Below are 25,661 nucleotides of genomic sequence, written 5' to 3'. Positions count from 1 at the left end.
AATTGAGAATTTCAATAAGCATTTTTCTACGGCTGGCCATGCTTTCCACCTGGCTACCCCTACCCCGGTCAACAGCACTGAATCCTCACAGCAACTCACCCAAGCCTTCCCCATTTCTCCTTCTCCCAAATCCAGTCAGCTGATGTTCTGAAAGAGCTGCAAATTCTGGACCCCTACAAATCAGCCGGGCTAGACAATCTGGACCCTTTCTTTCTAAAACTATCTGCCGAAATTGTTGCAACCCCTATTACTAGCCTGTTCAACCTCTCTTTCGTGTCGTCTGAGATTCCCAAAGATTGGAAAGCAGCTGTGGTCATCCCCCTCTTCAAAGGGGGGGGGGGGGGGGGGGCACTCTTGACCCAAACTGCTACAGACCTATATCTATCCTACCCTGCCTTTCTAAGGTCTTCGAAAGCCAAGTCAACAAACAGATTACCGATCATTTCGAATCCCACCGCACCTTCTCCGCTATGCAATCTGGTTTCAGAGCTGGTCATGGGTGCACCTCAGCTCAAGGTCCTAAACGATATCTTAACCGCCATCGATAAGAAACAATACTGTGCAGCCGTATTCATTGGCCTGGCCAAGGCTTTCGACTCTGTCAATCACCACATCCTCATCGGCAGACTCGATAGCCTTGGTTTCTCAAATGATTGCCTCGCCTGGTTCACCAACTACTTCTCTGATAGAGTTCAGTGTGTCAAATCAGAGGGCCTGTTGTCCGGGCCTCTGGCAGTCTCTATGGGGGTGCCACAGGGTTCAATTCTTGGGCCGACTCTCTTCTCTGTATACATCAATGATGTCGCTCCTGCTGCTGGTGAGTCTCTGATCCAGCTCTACGCAGACGACACCAGTCTGTATACTTCTGGCCCTTCTTGGACACTGTGTTAATAACAACCCTCCAGACGAGCTTCAATGTACAACTCTCCTTCCGTGGCCTCCAACTGCTCTTAAATACAAGTAAAACTAAATGCATGCTATTCAACCGATCGCTGCCTGCACATGCCCGCCCGTCCAGCATCACTACTCTGGACGGTTCTGACTTAGAATATGTGGACAACTACAAATACCTAGGTGTCTGATTAGACTGTAAACTCTCCTTCCAGACTCACCTCAAACATCTCCAATCCAAAGTTAAATCTAGAATTGGCTTCCTATTTCGTAACAAAGCATCCTTCACTCATGCTGCCAAACATACCCTCGTAAAACTGACCATCCTTCCGATCCTCGATTTCGGCGATGTCATTTACAAAATAGCCTCCAATACCCTACTCAATAAATTGGATGCAGTCTATCACAGTGCCATCCGTTTTGTCACCAAAGTCCCAAATACTACCCACCACTGCGACCTGTACGCTCTCGTTGGCTGGCCCTCGCTTCATACTCGTTGCCAAACCCACTGGCTCCAGGTCATCTACAAGACCCTGCTAGGTAAAGTCCCCCCTTATCTCAGCTCGCTGGTCACCATAGCACCATAGCACCATAGCAGCACCCACCTGTTGCACGCGCTCCAGCAGGTACATCTCTCTGGTCACCCCCAAAACCAATTCCTCCTCCTCTCCTCCTCCTCTCCTTACAGTTCTCTGCTGCCAATGACTGGAACGAACTACAAACATCTCTGAAACTGGAAACACTTATCTCCCTCACTAGCTTGAAGCACCAGCTGTCAGAGCAGCTCACAGATTACTGCACCTTTACATAGCCCATCTATAATTTAGCCCAAAAAACTACCCCTTCCCCTACAGTATTTATTTATTTTTCTCCTTTGCACCCCATTATTTCTATTTCTACTTTGCACATTCTTCCATTGCAAATCTACCATTTCAGTATTTTACTTGCTATATGGTATTTACTTCGCCACCATGGCCTTTTTTGCCTTTACCTCCCTTATCGCAACTCATTTGCTCACATTGTATATAGACTTATTTTTCTACTGCATTATTGACTGTATGTTTGTTTTACTCCATGTGTAAATCTGTGTTGTTGTAAGTGTCGAACTGCTTTGCTTTATCTTGGCCAGGTCGCAATTGTAAATGAGAACTTGTTCTCAATTTGCCTACCTGGTTAAATAAAGGTGAAAAAAAATAAAAATAAAAAAATCTTGGAGCGGAGAGAAAATATCTGCCACATGCAGGATGTTCATCCACATACACCACGGCCAAAGCCCTTGACTCATAAGGGAACTCACTCAAACCTTTTTGATCAATTTACAACAACAACATGACCTACTAGTCGTTGAAATCGCAACAAATAATCTGCTCAGACTCCAACCAAGGAGCATCAAAAGTTGTGCTATAAATTTTCAGACAACACAAAAATTCCTTGATGCCCTTCCAGACTCCTTCTGCCTACCCAAGGACGTCAGAGGACAAAAATCAGTTAACCACCTAACTGAGGAACTCAATTTAACCTTGCGCAATACCCTAGATGCAGTTGCACCCCTAAAAACGAAAAACATTTGTCATAAGAAACTAGCTCCCTGGTATACAGAAAATACCCGAGCTCTGAAGCAAGCTTCCAGAAAATTGGAACGGAAATGGCGCCACACCAAACTGGAAGTCTTCCGACTAGCTTGGAAAGACAGTACCGTGCAGTATCGAAGAGCCCTCACTGCTGCTCGATCATCCTACTTTTCCAACTTAATTGAGGAAAATAAGAACAATCCAAAATTTATTTTTGATACTGTTGCAAAGCTAACTAAAAAGCAGCATTCCCCAAGAGAGGATGGCTTTCACTTCAGCAGTAATAAATTCATGAACTTCTTTGAGGAAAAGATCATGATCATTAGAAAGCAAATTACGGACTCCTCTTTAAATCTGCGTATTCCTCCAGGGCTTAGCTGTCCTGGATCTGCACAGCTCTGCCAGGGCCTGGGATCAGGAGAGACACTTAAGTGTTTTAGTACTATATCTCTTGACACAATGATGAAAATAATCATGGCCTCTAAACCTTCAAGCTGCATACTGGATCCTATTCCTACTAAACTACTGAAAGAGCTGCTTCCTGTGCTTGGCCCTCCTATGTTGAACATAATAAACAGCTCTCTATCCACCGGATGTGTAACAAACTCACTAAAAGTGGCAGTAATAAAGCCTCTCTTGAAAAAGCCAAACCTTGACCCGGAAAATATAAAAAACTATCGGCCTATATCGAATCTTCCATTCCTCTCAAAAAATGTAGAAAAAGCTGTTGCACAGCAACTCACTGCCTTCCTGAAGACAAACAATGTATACGAAATGCTTCAGTCTGGTTTTAGACCCCATCATAGCACTGAGACTGCATTTGTGAAGGTGGTAAATGACCTTTTAATGGCGTCAGACCGAGGCTCTGCATCTGTCCTCGTGCTACTAGATCTTAGTGCTGCCTTTGACACCATCGATCACCACATTCTTTTGGAGAGACTGGAAACCCAAATTGGTCTACACGGACAAGTTCTGGCCTGGTTTAGATCTTATCTGTCGGAAAGATATCCGTTTGTCTTTGTGAATGGTTTGTCCTCTGACAAATCAACTGTACATTTCGGTGTTCCTCAAGGTTCCGTTTTAGGACCACTATTGTTTTCACTATATATTTTACCTCTTGGGGATGTTATTCGAAAACATAATGTTAACTTTCAATGCTATGCGGATGACACACAGCTGTACATTTCAATGAAACATGGTGAAGCCCCAAAATTGCCCTCGCTAGAAGCCTGTGTTTCAGACATAAGGAAGTGGATGGCTGAAAACGTTCTACTTTTAAACTCGGACAAAACAGAGATGCTTGTTCTAGGTCCCAAGAAACAAAGAGATCTTCTGTTAAATCTGACAATTAATCTTGATGGTTGTAAAGTCGTCTCAAATAAAACTGTGAAGGACCTCGGCGTTACTCTTGACCCTGATCTCTCTTTTGACGAACATATCAAGACTGTTTCAAGGACAGCTTTTTTCCATCTACGTAACATTGCAAAAATCAGAAATTTTCTGTCCAAAAACGATGCAGAAAAATTAATCCATGCATTTGTTACTTCTAGGCTAGACTACTGCAATGCTCTACTTTCCGGGTACCCGGATAAAGCACTAAATAAACTTCAGTTAGTGCTAATTTCGGCTGCTAGAATCCTGACTAGAACCAAGAAATTTGATCATATTACTCCAGTGCTAGCTTCCCTACACTGGCTTCCTGTTAAGGCAAGGGCTGATTTCAAGGTTTTACTGTTAACATATAAAGCGTTACATGGGCTTGCTCCTACCTATCTTTCCGAGTTGGTCCTGCCGTACATACCTACACGTACGCTACGGTCACAAGACGCAGGCCTCCTAATTGTCCCTAGAATTTCTAAGCAAACAGCAGGAGGCAGGGCTTTCTCCTATAGATCTCCATTTTTATGGAATGGTCTGCCTACCCATGTGAGAGACGCAGACTCGGTCTCAACCTTTAAGTCTTTACTGAAGACTTATCTCTTCAGTAGGTCATATAATTGAGTGTAGTCTGGCCCAGGAGTGTGAAGGTGACCGGAAAGGCTCTGGAGCAACGAACCGTCATTGCTGTCTCTGCCTGGCCGGTTCCCCTCCACTGGGATTCTCTACCTCTAACCCTATTACAGGGGCTGAGTCACTGGCTTACTGGTGCTCTTTCATGCCGTCCCTAGGAGGGGTGCGTCACTTGAGTGGGTTGAGTTACTGACGTGATCTTCCTGTCTGGGTTGGCGCCCCCCCTTGGTTTGTGCTGTGGTGGAGATCTTTGTGGGCTATACTCGGCCTTGTCTCAGGATTGTAAGTTGGTGGCTGAAGATATCCCTCTAGTGGTGCGGGGGCTGTGCTATGGCAAAGTGGGTGGGGTTATATCCTTCCTGTTTGGCCCTGTCCGGGGGTATCATCGGTATCACACAGTGTCTCCTGACCCCTCCTGGCTCAGCCTCCAGTATTTATGCTTCAGTAGTTTGTGTCTTGGGGCTAGGGCCAGTTGGTTATATCCGGAGTACTTCTCCTGTCTTATCCAGTGTCCTGTGTGAATTTAAGTATGCTCTCTCTAATTCTCTCCTTCTCTCTTTCTTTCTCTCTCTCGGAGGACCTGAGCCCTAGGACCATACGTCAGGACTACTGGGCATGATGACTCCTTGCTGTCCCCAGTCCACCTGGCCTTGCTGCTGTTCCAGTTTCAAATGTTCTGCCTGCAGTTATGGAACCCCTACCTATCCCAGACCTGCTGTTTTCAACTCTTAATGATCTGCTATGAAAAGCCAACTGACATTTATTCCTGATTATTATTTGACCATGCTTGTCATTTATGAACATTTTGAACATCTTGGCCATGTTCTGTTATAATCTCCACCCGGCACAGCCAGAAGAGGACTGGCCACCCCTCATAGCCTGGTTCCTCTCTAGGTTTCTTCCTAGGTTTTGGCCTTTCTAGGGAGTTTTTCCTAGCCACCGTGCTTCTACACCTGCATTGCTTGCTGTTTGGGGTTTTAGGCTGGGTTTCTGTACAGCACTTCGAGATATTAGCTGATGTACGAAGGGCTATATAAAATAAACTTGATTGATTGATAGTCCTGTATTTGTTTGTCAGTAATGTCCAGCAGAAAGGCACACCATGAGATGGAATCTTTTAAAAGCAAATGAATGAACACAAAATACTTTCAGGGGGGAGGGAGACAAATACATCTCCAGTCAGCTTTTCTGATGGGTGGGGGTAAACCAGGACAAAGTACCTTTTCACTCTGCTTGTCCATTTCAACAGAACACGTGTTTATTTCTGTTCAGGCAGAAAGAAGGCAAACCGTGTAATTGCTTGGCAACCACCTCCATTATAAGGTCACCGCACAGAGATGACTTTGAATAGATTTGTGACTGATCAGACTCAGAACATTCTCAGACAAAGCAAAAACTGCACACACACTCCGACACATACACCCTCACACACACCCCGACACATACACCCTCACGCGCACCCCGACACATACACCCTCACGCGCACACCCCAACACACACACACCCACCCACACGCACCCCGACAATAACACTCTCACACACACCCTGACACATGCACCCTCACGCGCACCCCGACACACACACACCCACACACACCCCGACACATACAACCGCACACACGCCCCCACATACACCCCAACACATACACCCCCACACGCACCCCGACCCATACAACCCTACACACACCCCCCCACACGCACACAAACACACACACCCCCCGACACACACGCCCCTACACACACCCCCACATGCACCGCCACACTCACCACCCACACGCACCTGACACACATGCACACATACTGTACACACACAGCATGTTGTAAAGACATATTGACTTCAGAAGACATTCCATGGGTGCTCGGATATCTCGGCCTTGGGTTGGTTACAATACAAATCTAGGAGGAATGGCAAATCTGTGAAGAATATAATGCTTGTGATTTCTGAAAGCCTAGTAAATTATCTTAAGGTCTGTAATAAGATGCTGGTCAAGTCAAGAGAAGAGTGTTGTTTTCATGCATCTGTTTACTGGGGTGGTAAGATCAACCAGAGAGGTGCTGGTGGAATAAAAATATAAATCACCAAAGTTGGCTAGAGGGCTCCTTCAGCGGATGCTTTACTGCACCCAAATGTTCCACCGAGTGATTAAGCTCACTGCCGACAGCAATTCAATTTTTTAATGACTTCAGATACGTTGTTTTAACCCTATTGCTATTGCCTGCAGGGAGGAGGCTGAATACGATTAGCTTGTTATCTAATTTTACATAATACGTACCGTCTCTGTGGACTGTTATGTCCCCCCACTTAGTGTATAAGAGCAACGCTTAATCTATTTCACTCTATCTTCTTCAGTTCCTTTTGACTGCAAAGAGGAGATGCTGCGTGTTGTATTATTTTCCAAGACGCCTCCTCAACTACAAGCCTCATCCCTCATCTTGCAGACTCAGCTAAAAGTGCACCATGGCAATCTATTGAAACGTTCTGAAAGCATTATGCACACAATGGAACATGTTAAAAGCAACGGTATGTTGTAATTCTGATGACATTGCATGGCACATCATAGTGGTGAGGCGGTACCCCTGACATTTGACTACTAAATTGTGCTGTCAGGATGCTGTTCCTGTTCTTTCGCATTCCCATGACAAGTTTTTTATTAGATTATATTTTTTTCACAGACTGATAAACACTAATATCTAACGGAAAATGTGGAAATGACATGAAAATAATGGCCTTATCCCATAATCTGTAGAACAATTATTATCCAAATGTTGGGGTATTGAGGTGTAATGGCTTTAGAGGAATCTTGTTATTTCAAACCAAACACAATAAGTGGTCAAAGAGGTTTGGTTGGTTTGTTATCAGACTTAGAGATTGATTCTAGCAATGAGCTGCGGAAAGAAAGGAACATTGATCTAATGTGAATGAAATAACTGCTACAAGACCAGCCAGTCAATATTACCCATACACCACACACCTCACAGAGTGCCGCGAGACATCGCCTTTAAAAAAACAAAACACAGACCCCAAATCTGAAATCTAGCTCAGAACAATTCAAATAGATCAGATGTGCCAGTTCACTTTCAGTTTCGAGGGAAACACACTACCGATTTGAACGGTGGTTATTTTCAAATCAAATCAGTGGTGGTCTTGTATGTGTTACAAAAAAAATTGAAATGCAAGCGTGACTCACTCAAGCAAATGTTCTCTGTGAAGTCCTTCAGAAAGCTCTGACACTCCTCTTCCTGGTTCCCACTTCCTTTACAGGTGCACCATGGGGAGACAGTCCAGTTGGTGAAACTGCCGTCCACGTAATTGGGAGTCATATCTGTCCCTATAAAGGTGAGAATAATGCTACAGTTACAGATCATTCACAGGCCACCAATGGATAATAATGGACTACATTTACTATAAAGAGTAACGCTTACAGTATGTTACTCATGGCAACAGGGACTATTGTACCACAGAGGCAGAGGTAAGATGAAGCCAGCTAACAGTAGTATGCTGATTGATTCTTGTTTCAGACGTGGAGTGTCCATCCGGAGAGAGCTAGTCATATTAGTTTAGAAAGATGGAACCAAAAACAGCAATTCTGTTTGATAATGCCTTCAGGAGAGGAGTGCTTTATTTGTGGAAAGACACCTCATACTGTGTAGTCCAGAAGCACTAGCAAGGGTAATGGAATGTCCGTTTATTTACTTATTTATTTAACCTTTAATTAACTAGGCAAGTCAGTTAAGAACAAATTCTTATTTACAATGACGGCCTAACCCGTCCAAGCCGGATGATGCTGGGCCAATTGTGCACCGCCCTATGGGACTCCCCAACACGGCAGGATGTTATACAGCCTGGATTCAAACCAGGGACTGTCGTGACACCTCTTGCACTGAGATGCAGTGCCTTAGACCGCTGCGCCACTCGGAAGCAAACCTAGGGAGTTTACTCTTGAGTTTACTCTAGAGATACAGTATGTTTGACACATTTATAGTAATTATCAACAATTCAATTACAGACAGGTGGTAGTGGTATAGTTATTGCTATGCTGTCTCTAAAGGGTATTGTAGGTTCACTCAAAGTAGTCAAAAAAGACCTCATTTTGTCTACCTCATTGATCGTACTGAATAGTGTCAACTCATTTCCAAGGTGCTATCAAATGTCTACTGGTATGGAAGAATGTCTTTGCTGCACCAATTGTCCTTGTTCTATTTGAAGAACATTACTATATGTGTCATTAAATGTTTAAATGAAGTAAACACTCTTACATCATCACCTCCACTTAGCCATTGATCTGCAATGTGTTTGGGGGGAGAATAAGAGGAGCGGTATGGGTATCACTTTACCTAAAGTATGCAGGTATAGTGCATTATAATGTGGTTATAATGAATTATTAGACTAGTCATGAGCATGTTTTAACACCCTAAAATGTCTTATGTCTTAAGCCTTAAAATAATCCACTGTACAAGGTCATACATGCTTATAATAACTAATAAAGCACTATGCCTCCGCGGGGTATGTATAGATAAAAGTCCCATGCACTCACCAATGAGGCCGGCGTAGGAGGCCAGACAGGCCTGGTAGTTGTCCTCATTTGGGCAGCTGCTGACCGTATGTTGAGACACCATACAGTTCATGTGGAAATCTGCCAGTCTAGATCTGCGCACAAACACAGTTGACTACATCAACAACACACACCCTGGAAGTGCGATATTTCCCATGAACTGATTCACTCACAGTTCAACAGCCGACTACTACGTGTAAATTTGAGCATATACGCTGAATAAATGTCCAATTAGCTAAAGAAACGTCTAATAAATGTCACATTTTCACTTACCCCCGCATGAGGGTGCATCATTCACATTGTTGGCACACAACATCAGACCTGGGTTCAAATGCTATTTGAGGTATTTCAATTCCTTTCAAAGACATTGGAATTAAGTATTTGGATATTTCTTATTTGAAAACACAATATTGGAATGTATTTGGAAATACACTTGGAAAGAGTTGCCACGTATTTGAAAATACTTAAACACACACTCTATTTTCAAATAAAAATAAATACTCCAATACATTTGAACCCAGGTCTGTTTGATATTTTAAAGAATTTATTTGGAATTAAATATTTTCATAAGAATTTATTTGAAAATAATTTCAAATACTTCCAATAGAAGCTGATTTGGGCCACATTATTTGAAAATACTCAAATACAGAAAATACAGTGCATTCAGAAAGTATTCACACCCCTTAACTTTTTCCACATTTTGTTTGTGTTAAAGTGAATTTAAAATTGATTAGATTTAGATTTTGTGTCTCTGATCTACACACAATACACCATAATCTCCAAGTGGAATTTGAAAAGCTGGAAGGTCTTCAGACATGCAACCCCTTTGTTATGGCAAGCCTAAATATGTTCAGGAGTAAAAATGTGCTTAACAAATCACATAATAAGTTGCATGGACTCATTCTGTTTTCAATAATAGTGATAAAAATGTTTTTGATGACTACCTCATCTCTGTACCCCACACATACAATTATCTGTGAGGTCCCTCAATCAAGTAGTGAATGTCAAGCACATATTTAACCACAAAGACCAGGGAAGTTTTCAATGCCTCACAAAGAAGGGCACTGATTGATGGATGTGTAAAAAAAAAAACGTGACCGAATATCCCTCTGAGCATGGTGAAGTTATTAATTAGACTTTGGGTGGTGTATAAATAAACCCAGTCACTACAAAGATAAAGGTGTCTTTCCTAACTCAGTTGCCAGAGAGGAAGGAAACTGATCAGAGAGTTCCCCATGAGGCCAAAGATGATTTTAAAACAGTTACAGAGTTTAATGGTTGTGATATGAGAGAACTGAGGATGGATCAACAACATTGTAGTTACTCTACAATACTAACTTAAATGACTGAATGAAAAGAAGGAAGCCTGTACAGAATAAAAATATTCCAAAACATGCATCCTGTTTGCAGCAAGTTACTTAAGTAACACTACAAAAAATGTGGCTAAGAAATTGACTTTTTGTCAATACAAAGCATTATATTTGGGAAAAAGCCAACACAACACATCACTGACTAACACTCTTCATATTTCAAGCATGGTAGAGGCTGCATCATGTTATGGGTACGCTTGTTTTTTTTAGGATAAGAATAAACGGAATACAGCTCAGGATAGGCAAAATCCTAGAGGAAAACCTGATTCAGTCTGCTATCCAACAGACACTGGGAGAAAAATGCACCTTTCAGCAGGAAAATAACCTAAAACACAAGGCCAAATATACACTGGAGTTGCTTACCAAGATGACGTTGAATGTTCCGAAGTGGACTAGTTACAGTTTTGACTTAAATCGGCTTGAAAATCTATGGCAAGGCTTAAAAATGGCTGTCAAGCAATGATCAACAACCAACTTGACAGAGCTTGAAGAATAAAAAAATATATATATTCTGCAAATATTGTACAAGTCAGGTTTGCAAAGCGCTTAGAGACTTTTTCTACCACTGCCTTTACAGAGTATTTTGTGTCGATCATTGCCGAAAAATCACTATTAAATCCATTTGAATCCCACTTTGTAACACAACAAAATGTGGAAAAAGTCAAGTGGTGTGAATACTTTCTGAAGGCACTGTAAGTATATAAATAACAAATAGTCAATAGTACTGTATTTTAACCTGTGATTCAATCTATTTGCACATTGTCAACAATGCAGCTTTTAAAGGTAATTTCCAATTGAGACGGTTGTCATGGTCATCTCAAGTGCTACCCAACTTGGCTCTTAACTGATAAAAATAGTGTATTTTTGTTTATGTGTGTTTATGATAAAAGCTTAAATGTATTCATACCTGGAGGGTGGCATCACTAATCCAGTTAAGTAGGTTTATTGGAGAAGCGTGTGCACAGTTGTCCTGTATTTCCAAATCACTGACGCCCACTAAGATGGAGTGATTCACTTGCCCTCATGCCCTCCCTATCCAACTTGGACTTATTCATGTTACCCTGCCCCGGCCCTTCTTTTTTTATAATTTTTTTTGTTTCACCTTTATTTAACCAGGTAGGCCAGTTGAGAACAAGTTCTCATTTACAACTGCGACCTGGCCAATATAAAGCAAAGCAGTGCAACACGAACAACAACACAGAGTTACACATGGAATAAACAAACGTACAGTCAAAAACACAATAATGGCTTGAAGGTCAAAGGTAATTTTATTTATTTAACTAGGCAAGTCAGTTAAGAAGAAATTCTTATTTATAATAACAGCCTACCGGAGAACAGTGGGTTAACTGCCTTGTTCAGGGGCAGAACAACAGATTTTTACCTTATCAGCTCGGGGATTCGATCCAGCAATCTTTCGGTTACTGGCCCAACACTCTATCCACTAGGATACCTGCCGCCCCAATGATTTTGACTATGGAGCCCTTGTTCCACACCCTTGCAGCATAATACAGTTGTTTCAGAATACTGTTTACTGTTGACTGTGGAATCTTAAGCAGAAGGTGAGATGTTTTTGGGAATTGAGATGGTTGAGGGGTGTTGGAATCCATCTCATATCCCTGTTAATGAATAATCAAAGAATACAGGACAACAACAGTCCCATGCTTATTATATTCTGTCCTCCACATCTCAATGAGAAGTGCAAAGGCTGAGGATTTGTTTGGAGGAAATGATCAGGTAACACTCTCTGCAGCCTGGATGCACAGAATAGGCCCACGAGCAAACCCACTCTTCCTCACTTCATTACTCTGGCTCCATCTCCTTCCGCTCCCTATCAAATCACGCAGAGTGGCTCTCAAAGTGACATGTTGCGAGCATCACATCTAAGCCTTGTTTCAGGGACAAGGGCTTTGTGCACCTCTTCCCCCCCTCTTCTCTACAGAAAGCCTCTCATCTTCTTCCTCTCTGACTGGAACAAATTGCTTGTTCCCTATAACATACCATCACAGCCTTTGATAAAGAGAAACTGAGGTGTGTGGAGACTGAGAGTCTTCCCAGCCTAGCCATAACACATCCTCTCTGTTCTACATCTGAAAAAACGAACAGTCATCACTAACACTTTCCATGTGGATGTTTCCATGGACAACCTGTTCATTGCTCAAAAACACTTTGGACAATAATATGTGTCTGCATCAGGTGTAGAGGCTGTGGAAACGGACTGCATGTTTTTATTTTAAAAACAGTCATTTCAAGTTTAGAAAGGTGTCCGGAGTGTTTGGACAATAGTGTTCCAACATCGAGATGCAGAGCATTTTATGGCTGCCACAGCTTTTCCATTATACCTTGGCAGACAGCTCACTACTGAAATGACAGGCTGTCTGCCTCTCAGAGTGTTATGGCCATTTCAGACACTCAGCCCTGGGAAGTGGCAAAGGGAGCTCCCGTAGAGGGAGACTCCTTTGAAAAAGATTTGACGCTTTAAACACAGTAATTCAGTCAGTGTTGAGTGCCTATCCATCTTGCTCAACCGTAATAGAAAACTAATGGCTTTTAACATGGAATTGTATTCCTTATCGCCACCGATGACAAACATTGAGTCAAATCAGATGAATGTCTAAAAAACATTTCCTCATGAAGGAAGGGAAAATGTCAATTATCAACTGCTAAGATGTGGTGGCTTTAATAGCCTCTCAACAGCGAATATCTTGGGGAAATTATATCTTTGGGAAACATCCTCTCTACATTTGCTGACATGTTTGACCATTTCAGTAATATTGGACATCATTTTTGATTTCCTGGATAAGCACTACCATTATCATTTTACATACCTTGATATAACACTAATTTGAAGTGTATTGCTCATAGATGACTCTCACATACTGGCTCTAGCCTTCATTTAGGTCTAGCGACAATAAAACAAACAATTTGACATTGAATGGACACATGATTGCAGATGTGTCTTTGCTTAGTCATAGAAACAGGGTGATACATTTGCTCTGTGCCTTTGTGCAAACTCACAGTTAGGAAAGTTGACCTAAACTTTATCAATGGCAAAGGTCATTGGTCTTTTGCCAATTCATCAGTGTTAAATGCTGATTGAAATAATAGAAGCTGACAATAGATGGGTTGTTCTCCATTCCATTTGTTCTTTATCTGGTGTACTGCATATGGACTATTCAACTTACAAAAGGATGAAGCATGCACATCCACAATGATGGAAAAGTCCAAAATAAAGCATTTCAACCATATCATAACTGTCCATTTTCATCTCAGTAAAATAAGCTTCTTCAAAAAGATTTGTCATTGTCTCAAAGTCCTGTGTTACAAGCCATTCTAGCATTGCCTTTTAGCTGGTTGCTGTTGTCCCTGGCCTTCTCTATTTAATCAGTGTCAGTAGACAGTTTCACAGCAGCTTCGGGCAATTGTCCTTTGATGGAACATCAAGAGGGCCCATTTATTTGGAAACACAAGGCTATTTGACTACACATTCATTGGGACATGTTCTCAAGACTAAAAGGGCATATGGGCATGTGGCTTTCAGTCAAAGGCAGTGCTGTGTTGCTGCAGTTCACTTAAGTTGCCTGTGCACTATAAGTACTGCTCGCAGAGAAATCAAAAGTAATGAGGCTAACCATTTGATTTGACGTTATTTAATTAATCCTTTTTAATTTGGTGCTCTTCTTTGTAACGGCTGTCCTCCTCTTCTTCATCCGAAGAGGAGCAGGGATTGAACCAAGGCGCAGTGGAGTTTGAATACATAATGAATTTAATGACAAGACGGAAAAAACACGAACTTGACTATACACTAACAAAACAAATAAACGGTGTAGAACAGATCTGAACGACGGACTCACATAACACACGAGAACGCACGAACAGGGAAAAAGCCTACACATAAATGACACTTAACAAACAAACCGAAACCAGTCCCGTGTGGCGCAACGACATACACAAACACAGGAGACAATCACCCACAACGAACACTGTGACAACGCCTACCTAAATATGACTCTTAATTAGAGGAACGCCAAACACCTGCCTCTAATTAAGAGCCATACCAGGCAACCCAAAACCAACACAGAAACAGAAAACATTGAATGCCCACCCAACCTCACGTCCTGACCAACTAACACACATAACAACTAACATAAATAGGTCAGGAACGTGACATTCCCCCCCCCACAAGGTGCGAACTCCGGACGCACCAGCACAAAGTCTAGGGGAGGGTCTGGGTGGGCATCTAACCACGGTGGTGGCTCAGGCTCCGGGCGAGGTCCCCACCCCACTATAATCCATCCTAGCTTCCTCCCTCTAAGAATGTCCACCCTCCTTTTACCCCCACAAAATCCTCTTAATAACCTCACTAATAAGGACAGCACCGGGACAGAGAGATAAATCAAGACAGAGGGATAGATAAGAATATAGAGGTAGATCAAGATAGAGAGGGGGATCAGGATAGAGGGGCAACTCCGGACTGAAAGGCAGCTCCGGACAGAGAGACAGCTCTGGACTGATGGGCAGTTCTGGGTATCTAGCCGTTTCAGGCTGAAGGGCAGCTCATGGCTGACTGACGAATCTCGACGCTCATGGCTGGCTGACGGCTCTCGACGCTCATGGCAGGCTGACGGCTCTCGACGCTCATGGCAGGCTGACGGCTCTCGACGCTCATGGCAGGCTGACGGCTCTCGACGCTCATGGCAGGCTGACGGCTCTCGACGCTCATGGCAGGCTGACGGCTCTCGACGCTCATGGCAGGCTGACGGCTCTCGACGCTCATGGCGCTCTGACGGCTCTGGCTGCTCATGGCGCTCTGACGGCTCTGGCTGCTCATGGCTCTCTGACGGCTCTGGCTGCTCATGGCTCTCTGACGGCTCTGGCTGCTCATGGCTCTCTGACGGCTCTGGCTGCTCATGGCTCTCTGACGGCTCTGGCTGCTCATGGCTCTCTGACGGCTCTGGCTGCTCATGGCTCTCTGACGGCTCTGGCTGCTCATGGCTCGCTGGCGGCTCTGGCAGATCCTGTCTGGTTGGCGGCTCTGGCAGATCCTGTCTGGTTGGCGGCTCTGGCAGATCCTGTCTGGTTGGCGGCTCTGGCAGATCCTGTCTGGTTGGCGGCTCTGGCAGATCCTGTCTGGTTGGCGGCTCTGGCAGATCCTGTCTGGCTGACGGCTCTAGCGGCTCCTGTCTGGCTGACGGCTCTAGCGGCTCCTGTCTGGCGGATGGCTCTGTAGGCTCATGGCAGACGGGCGGCTTTGCAGGCTCATGGCAGACGGGCGGCTTTGCAGGCTCCTGGCAGACGGATGGCTCAGACGGCGCTGGGGAGACGGATGGCTCAGATGGCGCTGGGGAGACGGATGGCTCAGATGGCGCTGGGGAGACGGATGGCTCAGATGGCGCTGGGGAGACGGATGGCTCAGGCCGGATACGGCGCACTGTAGACCTGGTGCGTGGTGCCGGAACTGGAGGCACCGGGCTAAGGATAAGCACCTTCCTACTAGTGCGGGGAGCAGGGACAGGGCACACTGTATTCTCAAAGCCCACTCTATAACTGATGCGTGGTACCGGCACTGGTGACGCCGGGCTGAGGACAAGCACATCAGGATTAGTAGGGGGAGAAGATACAGTTTGTACAGGGCTCTGGAGACGCACTGGTAGCTTAGTGCGTGGGGCCGGAACTGGAGGCACCGGGCTAGATACACGCACTACAGGGAGAGTGCGTGGAGGAGGAACAGGGCTCAGGATACGCACTGGTAGCCTAGTGCGTAGTGTAGACACTGTAGGTACTAGGCTGGGGCGGGGAGGTGGCGCCGGAAATACCGGACCGTGGAGGCGTACTGGCACTCTTGAGCATTGAACCCGCCCAACCTTACCTGGTTGAATGCTCCCGGTCGCCCGACCAGTGCGGGGCGGTGGAATAACCCGCACCGGCCTATGTAGGCGAACCGGGGAAACCATGCGTAAGGCCGGTGCCATGTATGCCGGCCCGAGGAGACACACTGGAGACCAGACGCGTTGAGCCGGCCTCATGACACCTGGCTCAATACCCAATCTAGCCCTACCAGTGCGGGGAGGTGGAATAACCCGCACTGGGCTATGCACTCGTACAGGAGACACAGTGCGCTCTACTGCGTAACACGGCGCCTGCCCGTACTCCCGCTCTCCACGGTAAGCCTGGGAAGTGGGCGCAGGTCTCCTACCTGCCCTTGGCCCACTACCTCTTAGCCCCCCCCCAAGAAATTTAAGGAATTACTTACGGGCTTTTCGGGCTTCCGTGCCAGACGCGTTCCCTCATAGCTCCGGTTCCTCTCTCCGGTAGCCTCTGCACTCCCCAGTGCCTCCAGCTGCTCCCATGGCTTTTCGGGCTTCCAGCCACGTCTCCTTGCTGCCTCCTCAAACCACCGCTCCTGGGCTTTAGCTGCCTCCCTCTCTTCCTGAGAACGGCGATTTTCTCCTGCCTTAGCCCAGGGACCTTCTCCATTCATTATCTGCTCCCAAGTCCAGAAATCCTTGTTTTCCCGTCCCTTTCTCCGTCGACTCCGCTGCTTGGCTCTGGAGTGGTGGGTGATTCTGTAACGGCTGTCCTCCTCTTCTTCATCCGAAGAGGAGCAGGGATTGAACCAAGGCGCAGTGGAGTTTGAATACATAATGAATTTAATGACAAGACGGAAAAAACACGAACTTGACTATACACTAACAAAACAAATAAACGGTGTAGAACAGATCTGAACGACGGACTCACATAACACACGAGAACGCACGAACAGGGAAAAAGCCTACACATAAATGACACTTAACAAACAAACCGAAACCAGTCCCGTGTGGCGCAACGACATACACAAACACAGGAGACAATCACCCACAACGAACACTGTGACAACGCCTACCTAAATATGACTCTTAATTAGAGGAACGCCAAACACCTGCCTCTAATTAAGAGCCATACCAGGCAACCCAAAACCAACACAGAAACAGAAAACATAGAATGCCCACCCAACCTCACGTCCTGACCAACTAACACACATAACAACTAACATAAATAGGTCAGGAACGTGACATTCTTCAAGTCTGATTAAACATTTATTTTTTTGGTGACCAGGAAATCACAGGCAATCCAACCATTGTTTTCCTTCTCCCTCTGTTCGTTCCTGACATCATGCAACCCCCATATTTTGTGATGTCATGAATGAATGCTAAATTAACTGTCAGACAACACAACAACGGCTAAGCTATTTGGTGAGGGTAAGTAGATTACTCAAGGTTATTGGCACTAATAGTCTCCAAACAAGGTAAACAAAACACTTAAACTTGGGTAAACAAATCTATTAATATATGAACTGTCCCTGAAATACAAAAGGGAGTTACACAGAATAATGATTATGACTAATTAAATAACTATCCGTCACTTTAACAACATTCCTCAGTTAGGGCCCGATTCTGACCCGAGTTATGAGCACGTAAATGGAACGTAATTCCCTTTTATACACTTTTCTCTCTATGCGAATTCTGACATTGAATTTAAGCATGAGAATATTATGCTATTCACCTGCTATTCGTTTTGGGTGGAGATTGAATAAATGAAGGTGTGGCGGATGTGTGTTTACAGATACCCCGTATTCTGACCTTGACTTAATTCCCTAATAATTCCACCACCTTCATGTGTGAGGAAACCATGAATAAGGTCTAGTGAACCTACAGTACTGGTTCCAAGTGGAAAAAGCATCTACTTTCTTTTTTCTGATAGAAATAACAGCATTCTCCAGACACTGTCATTTACAACTTATAACAGCTATTGATAAGAGCTAGGTAAATGAGTAATCCGTTTGGATAAAGGTAATTGTAAATACAAATTATACTTGTTTTAGATATATTTGACCTTATAATCGCTGGAGACAAATGTGAAACCAGTCATGTGGCAGCAAACTGAAGCATATCAACATAACTTTCCCACAGTAAAGTTTATGAAAAGCTGTGCCATTATGCAGAATTTAAATTGTACTGCCTTTTAACTTGCAGGGAGGGGCAGTCTTGAATGTCTACCTCGACTTTCTCAGTTTCATATTTCTATCGTGTAAAAATTTGCCACTATCAGTATCCACCGTCAGTAGGCCTAATAACCACACATAGTCAACTGTCAATTTACTGTTAGTCCCCTTCAGTTGGTATAGCCTACATTTTCATTCCATTTAATTACATTGTTTCGTTTACCTTCATTTGCCTTCTTTATAAACGCCGTCACGGTCGTGTGCTTGTTGCTGAGGATCATTAGTAACAGTTGATAATATAAAAAAGAGACAGTCTAATTAAATTGTTCTGGAGTGGAGAGCAGACCAAGCCAGAAGAGTTTGAACCCGACAAATGGCACAATACTTGGCTGTGTCATCACACAGTTCCTGGTTAGTGCAGGCAATAGAGGAGGATATAGCCAACTATTGTACACTATTCTTTGTACACTAATCTTCCAACATTACCGTGGGTTAAAGAACTGAATGTTGAAATATTCAGAATGAATCAACCACCGTTTTCTTTCTTTAATGCATAAAGGTTTCAAACCTGTTTTTTATGATTCATAAATACTTTCCTAACCCTAAATAATCTACAAGATCAGAGTATTTATTAATCTACCAATTGGTGGTGAAACGGAGACGAATGTGAATATATTTAGATGTATTTCTTTCATTGATCCCTAATATTCTGAACCCGTTCTCTGCATATATTCTAGTGAGTCTTGCCAAAATTCCAACTAAAAGGTATACTGGCTTAAGATAAATGTACTGAAAACCCTACTGAATGAAAACTCTACAAGAAAATCTGTTGGCCAGCAAGTGGGAGGGTTTTCAGCAGTTAAATTACATTTATTCAGAGCACGCAAGGGAACCACGCCTGCAAAGCACGTTACACACCTGCATAAGGTAAGAGTCGTGCGTAAGAAAGGTGTAATTTCCAAATTCAGAATTTGGCCCTTATAGAATAGAGGTACTTTGAGTCAGGCTTAATCACCTTATTCACCACATGTGTACTATTTACATGATAAGTTTTGGAAGCATAAATATTATATAACATTTCTACCATGACGATGAGACTGTGGGGGTGGATAGGCTTGGCCTGTAATGATTGTAGCTTCCTCTATCCGTTCCCTCAGCGATTACAGTACACTAACTGGGAATACGGTAATCCATGTATTGAAATGATCTGCACAGCTCTCTCCTGCCCTCTCTCCAATTCCTGCTCTTATGTACAGCCAACAAGCAGAGCACGTCCTAGCTTTTGCAGAGATCTGATTAAAGCAGTGTACTGCTATATATGAGTCATTCGTTTGGCGCGCTTGTGCAAGCCAACATTTTACAGTATTACAAGTAGGTGTACTTTGATTGCTTTCATCACTTGTCTCATTTTAGGTAAGGCAAAGATAGAAATGTGTCCAAGCAATACACAAAGAAACAGGCTTTTAAGGCTAGTGGAGAACTAAGAAAAATGCTGCCTGTGTCTTGAACAGTCTTCTGAAATGCCATCAGGGCCAATCACGTTCCTGGTTTTGATTCCCCCCTCGGTGGAAACCTCTGTTGTCCTATAAAGCAGAGCTGGCCTTTTCAGTTGGATGTTGAGGTGGGGTGGGGGCCTGATGTATTGTAAGCAAAGTCCCGAGATGTACAGTATCTGGGTCAGGCTAACTGTTCAGTGATCGATAATCTCTCAGCTCCCTGCTTTGAAACCTATTGGCCAAATAACTCAATCAAAGAGCACACAGTAAAGCAAGAGGAACAGAGGAAATAAATCAAAGATAGAAGTGTTGCATTGATTGTTTGGCCAATCAATAGTGTACATACAAGACTCACTGAGCACTGCAGGGCCTACTGTTCTGGACCTAGTGTACACAGCACACGTCCAAATATAACTATCGTCACTCAGCAGACAGTGCAGAGTAAACACTGTATCCATCTGCAAGGCCGAGGCAACACAGGAGGAATGTTCTGTTTGTGCAGACTGATGAAAAAACATCCGCAACAGAACTAAAGCCAGGTGTGAGAGCAGGAAACAGTCAATGCCTAGTTCTTGTTCAAAGCTCTTCAGGTCTACGTAGCTCCCCCAAAGATCCCACTGTGCTGGTATTGAATGTCTGTTGGCCTCTGAAGACAGGTTACACAATTATTGCATCTGAGCTCCTAGAGTGTGTGGCTCTCCTTTTCTTTTTCAAGTGTTCTACTGCTCTAGCCAGCACCTCACCTACACATGTGTGCATTTCTTTTGCCTCCAGATTAGCCTCTGAAGACATGGCTGGAGATCTATACCACTGTGGCCAAACCACTGGCCTCTCCTGCAGTAGCTACAGCAGGATTGATTCTCTATCCCCACCCGTCAACTTTCAGATGAAATGGGGCTGCTCATGTATCGGCCTGTTTGGAATCAGGCAGCACTCTTGTAAGCCTGTAGTTCAATGATACACTCCTTCCATCCTGTATCCACCCATCCTTGGTATAAAGCAGCAGCTACTCTTCCTGGTGTCCACACAAAACTTAAAACATGACATAATACAGAACATTAATAAACAATAACATCTCAAAGGACAGAAGTGCATACATTTCAAATAAGAATACACACATTCAAATGTTTATAGCATAACGTTCCATGCATCATACACTCATAATCATCATCAATGTTAACGGCAATACTGCAGCCATTTATTTCCCCCATGCTTTATCTAAGCTGGCCCTGATCTCACAGCTCCAGTATTCTGTAAACACCAGAGAGAATCTGACCACGTTATCTAAGCTGGCCCTGATCTCACAGCTCCAGTATTCTTGAAACACCAGAGAGAATCTCAGGAAGTCACACGATAAAATAACACCAACAATCCCTGTCATTGGTCCTTGTACCTTCAGCAGTCTGAAGCCAATATTGTCAGCAGATATCAAAGCTGATTTGAACATTCGAGTCTAAGATCCTAAACCAAGCACAAACAGATCATGTGCAAATTAGATGGATCAAAACACAGGCATGGTACAGATGGGTAGAGATATTGAGGTGGCAGGTGACAGATCTGCCACTACCAGAATGCCTTACTGTGTGGCCAATTAGTATGGACACATAAGGTTGAAATAAACAATGGGAATATTCAGTAAGACTGACTAATTGAATGAGCATCTTAATGACATGTTCTTGCATACCAGCCATATTTTTCTTAGTAGGGGCATTGCACCCTTGTCCAGTGTCTTATTATGGTCACACTGACCCACTCCTATCTTATTTCTCCACATTGCACTATTGACCTCCATAGGGCGTACAACAGGGGAAGATAATAACCTCTAACAGACTATTTCATATGCGTCACAATAAGGAAGTGCACAGCAGACACAGAGGGGGTGAAAAGGTCACCCAAAGCAACTTCACCTGACCATAGATTACACAAAGCTGACGAAAACCAATTATGAAGACAATCATAAATCGGAGGAGAGACGATGGACCTTCCACACACTAATAACACACTGCATGGATTTACTGTAAGAAAAGGGATTGGGAGTTTTTTTCTATTACGACTGAGCCTGGGAGGCCAGGAACCTCTATTCAAGTAGAATGAATGTAAAGTGACATTCCAAAATTGGACACTGCAGGAATAGTTTGAAACAGTAAACTTGAGCTAAACACAGAGGCATCATGCGAACTAACATTAAAGAGTTAAAACAGCATGCCAAACTATGAATCTAACACACAGTTCAGACGCCAAATTTTCTAGACTTTCAGGTACTCAACAAGAAGGTCTAATTTCATTACTACTAAAACAGGACTCAGGCGGTAAGCATAAATATCCAGTCCATTTAAAAAACTGGAGGCCCCTAACACTTCAATGCTGTCATGCGAAAATCCTGGCGAAATTCATAGCACATAGAATGAAAAAGGTTTTTACCAGATATTATTCATCCTGATCAGACAGGTTTTTCACATGGACAATATATTGGAGATAATATACGACAATTACTTGAAACAATTGAACATTATGAAACACCGAAGATACCAGGTCTGAACTTCATAGCAGATTTAGAAAAGGCGTTTGATAAAGTACAACTGGAATTTATATATAAATGCCTGGATTACTTTAATTTTGGTGAATCTCTTATACAATGAGTTAAAGTTATGTACAGCAACCCCAGATGTAAAATAGTAAATAATGGTTATTTCTCAGAAAGTATTGAGCTTTTAGGAGGAGTAAAACAAGGCTGTCCGTTGTCTCCATATCTATTTATTATGGCCATTGAAATGCTAGCTATTAAAATTACATCCAACAAGAACATTAAGAGGTTAGAAATCCTGGGGATAAAAACAAAAGTGTCAATGTATGCCGATGACTCTAGTTTTTGTGTAGGGATCCGCAATCTGGATCCCTACACAGTATCATTGAAGATCTTGATCACTTTTCTAGCCTAATTATGACAAGTGTACCATATTACGTATTGGATTGTTTAAAACATATAGTGTTTACATTACTTTGTAGTTTACCAATAAAAGGGGCGGATGGTGAAGTAGACATACTTGGTATTCACATCTCAAAAAATATAAACTAACTTACCACAATTCATTTCAATAGAAAGTTAGCAAAAATAGATAAGATTCTGCAACCATGGAGAGGTAAATACATGTCTATTTATGGAAAAATCACATTGATTAACTCTTTGGTCTGTTCACAGTTGACTTACTTACTAATGGCACTGCCTACTCCAGATGACTCTTTTTTTTAAATCATATTAGCAAAAAATATTTCATTTTATTTGGAATGTAAAACCAGACAAAATTAAACGTGCCTTTAAAAATAATGAATATGAGTTTGGGGGGCTAAAACGATTAAATAATAAAGCTTTAAACCTCTCACTAAAAGCTTTACTCATATATAAGTTATACTTAAATCCAAAATGGTTCTCTGGTAGATTATTAAGAAAAAGGCTCATCCTTTGTTCAAAAATTGTCTTTTTGCCTTTATACAGATTACAACTTCTCATTCCCGACTATTTGAAAATGAAATGTTGTTTAAAGGATCGTCCTTTCTTAAACAAGCCATACAAGCTGGTTACAGTTTCAGTTTTGTCCTCCAGAAAAGATAGAACAAATATTACAATTAATGTTACGGTTAAACTCACATATACTGATTAATACAAAACCATTCTTTATGGAAAAGTGTTTAAAAATGGTATTATATTTGTTAATGATATTATGAAAAGAAACGGAGGAGTTATGTTACATATGCAGTTATTGAAAATATATGGGAATATCTGCCCAATCCAACTTGACAACCAACTGATTGCAGCACTACCACAAAAATGAAGGAGGCAAGTGAAAAAGGGAGAAGGTAGGGAACTTGTTTGTTGTTTGCCATATATTAAAGATACAAATTGGCTGAATGGAACTGGCCTAAATAGAAAAATATACCAGTTTCATTTGAGGACAAAAATGTTGACAGCTGCAGTTGCAGACATTTGCAATGCACCAATTCCATGGCACTTGGTTAAGGAACTGGTACAAAAAAACTACACTTGATTCAACACTTGGAGTTTTTCAATTTAAATAATTATATACAATTTTTCCAACCAACAGACTGCTACATATATGGGGCATACAACAATCTCAGCTCTGTAAATTTTGCTGCGAAGAGACAGAATCAATAGATCATTTGTTCTGGTATTGCCCGTATGTAGCTTGTTTCTGGTCACAGGTTCAGGAATGGTTAAAAAAATCACATCATGCAATTAAAATTAACTTTACAAATAGCAGTGTTGGGCAATTTAGAAAGACATAGTCAGTCAATATATAATAGAAAAATACTAGCAGGAAAGGTTTTCATCTTTAGCTCACAATCTGTGGATGCTATATGATCAGAAAGGTTGGAAAATGATGTAAAACATCACAAAACAATTGAAACATGTATGGCACATGGAAACCAAACGAGGGTGGTCTACGGTGATAGGTGGGATGGGCTGAGAGTGGCTGAGGGTTGGGATTAACGAACTTATGTTTGGTAAAGTATGATTGTTATGTGACTGCTTTATATACAGTTGAAGTCAGAAGTTAACATACACTTTAGCCAAATACATTTAAACTCAGTTTCAAACAATTCCTGACATTTAATCCAAGTAAAAAGTTAGGATCACCACTTTATTTTAAGAATGTGAAATGTCAAAATAATAGTAGAGAGATTGATTACAGCTTTTATTTCTTTCATCACATTCCCAGTGGGTCAGAAGTTTACATACACTCAATTAGCATTTGGTAGCATTGCCTTTAAATTGTTTAACTTGGGTCAAACGTTCCGGGTAGACTTCCACAAGCTTCCCACAATAAGTTGGGTGAATTGTGGCCCATTCCTCCTGACAGAGCTGGCCTCCTTGCTCGCACAAGCCTTTTCAGTTCTGCCCACAAATTTGTGGCTTCTTCCTTGCTGAGTGGCCTTTCAGATTATGTCGATATAGGACTCGTTTTACTGTGGATATAGATACTTTTGTACCTGTTTCCTCCAGCATCTTCACATGGTCCTTTGCTGTTGTTCTTGGATTGATTTGCACCTTTCGCACCAAAGTACGTTCATCTCTAGGAGACAGAACGCATCTCCTTCCTGAGCGGTATGACGGCTGTGTGGTCCCATGGTGATTATACTTGCGTAATATTGCTTGTACAGATGAACGTGGTACCTTCAGGCGTTTGGAAATTGCTCCCAAGGATGAACCAGACTTGTGGAGGCCTACAATCATTTTCTGAGGTTGTCACACCCTGGCTTTAGTTATCTTTGTGTTCATTATTATTTTAGTTAGGTCAGGATGTGACATGGTGAAGTATGTGTTTTTTGTATTGTCTAGGGGCTTGTATGGTTTAGAGGGTTAAGGTGTATAGATGGTTTAATGTTGTGTGTAGTTGTCTAGGAAAGTCTATGGTTGCCTGAATGGGTTCCCAATTAGAGACAGCTGGTTTCTGTTGTCTCTGATTGGGAGCCATATTTAAGGTAGCCATAGGCTTTAGCTTTTTGTGGGTAATTGTCTATGTCGATGTTCTATGTTGCATGTGTGCACTAGTTCATGCTTAGCTTCACATTCGTCAGTTTGTTATTTTGTTAGTTTGTGTATAGTGTTTGTTTTGTGTTTTTTCTTTTCTAATTAAAAGAAGATGTTCTTTTCACGCGCTGCGCCTTGGTCCTCACTCTCTACCTTTGATGATCGTGACAGAGGTCTTGGCTGATTTCTTCTGATTTTCCCATGATGTCAAGCAAAGAGGCACTGAGTATAAAGGTAGGCCTTGA

At 42.7% G+C, this 25,661-nt stretch overlaps 1 protein-coding gene across 1 annotated transcript in view; it reads right to left on the bottom strand.

Moving 5' to 3' along the window:
- LOC129853244 (GDNF family receptor alpha-2-like) overlaps nt 1-25,661 on the bottom strand; it is a 75,489-nt gene that overhangs the window by 8,820 nt on the left and 41,008 nt on the right. Inside the window, exons 5-6 of the mRNA XM_055919080.1 lie at nt 9,007-9,119; nt 7,660-7,800 (exon numbers count right to left, since the gene is read on the bottom strand). Coding sequence (XP_055775055.1) covers nt 7,660-7,800; nt 9,007-9,119 — 254 coding nt within the window. The remainder of the gene's footprint in view (nt 1-7,659; nt 7,801-9,006; nt 9,120-25,661) is intronic.

The sequence above is a fragment of the Salvelinus fontinalis genome, chromosome 4 (genome assembly GCF_029448725.1).
Source record: "Salvelinus fontinalis isolate EN_2023a chromosome 4, ASM2944872v1, whole genome shotgun sequence".
In the NCBI taxonomy this organism is placed as follows: domain Eukaryota; kingdom Metazoa; phylum Chordata; class Actinopteri; order Salmoniformes; family Salmonidae; genus Salvelinus; species Salvelinus fontinalis.
The sequence above is the reverse complement of the archived record's forward strand: the minus strand, read 5'-3'. Positions and strand labels throughout refer to the sequence as shown.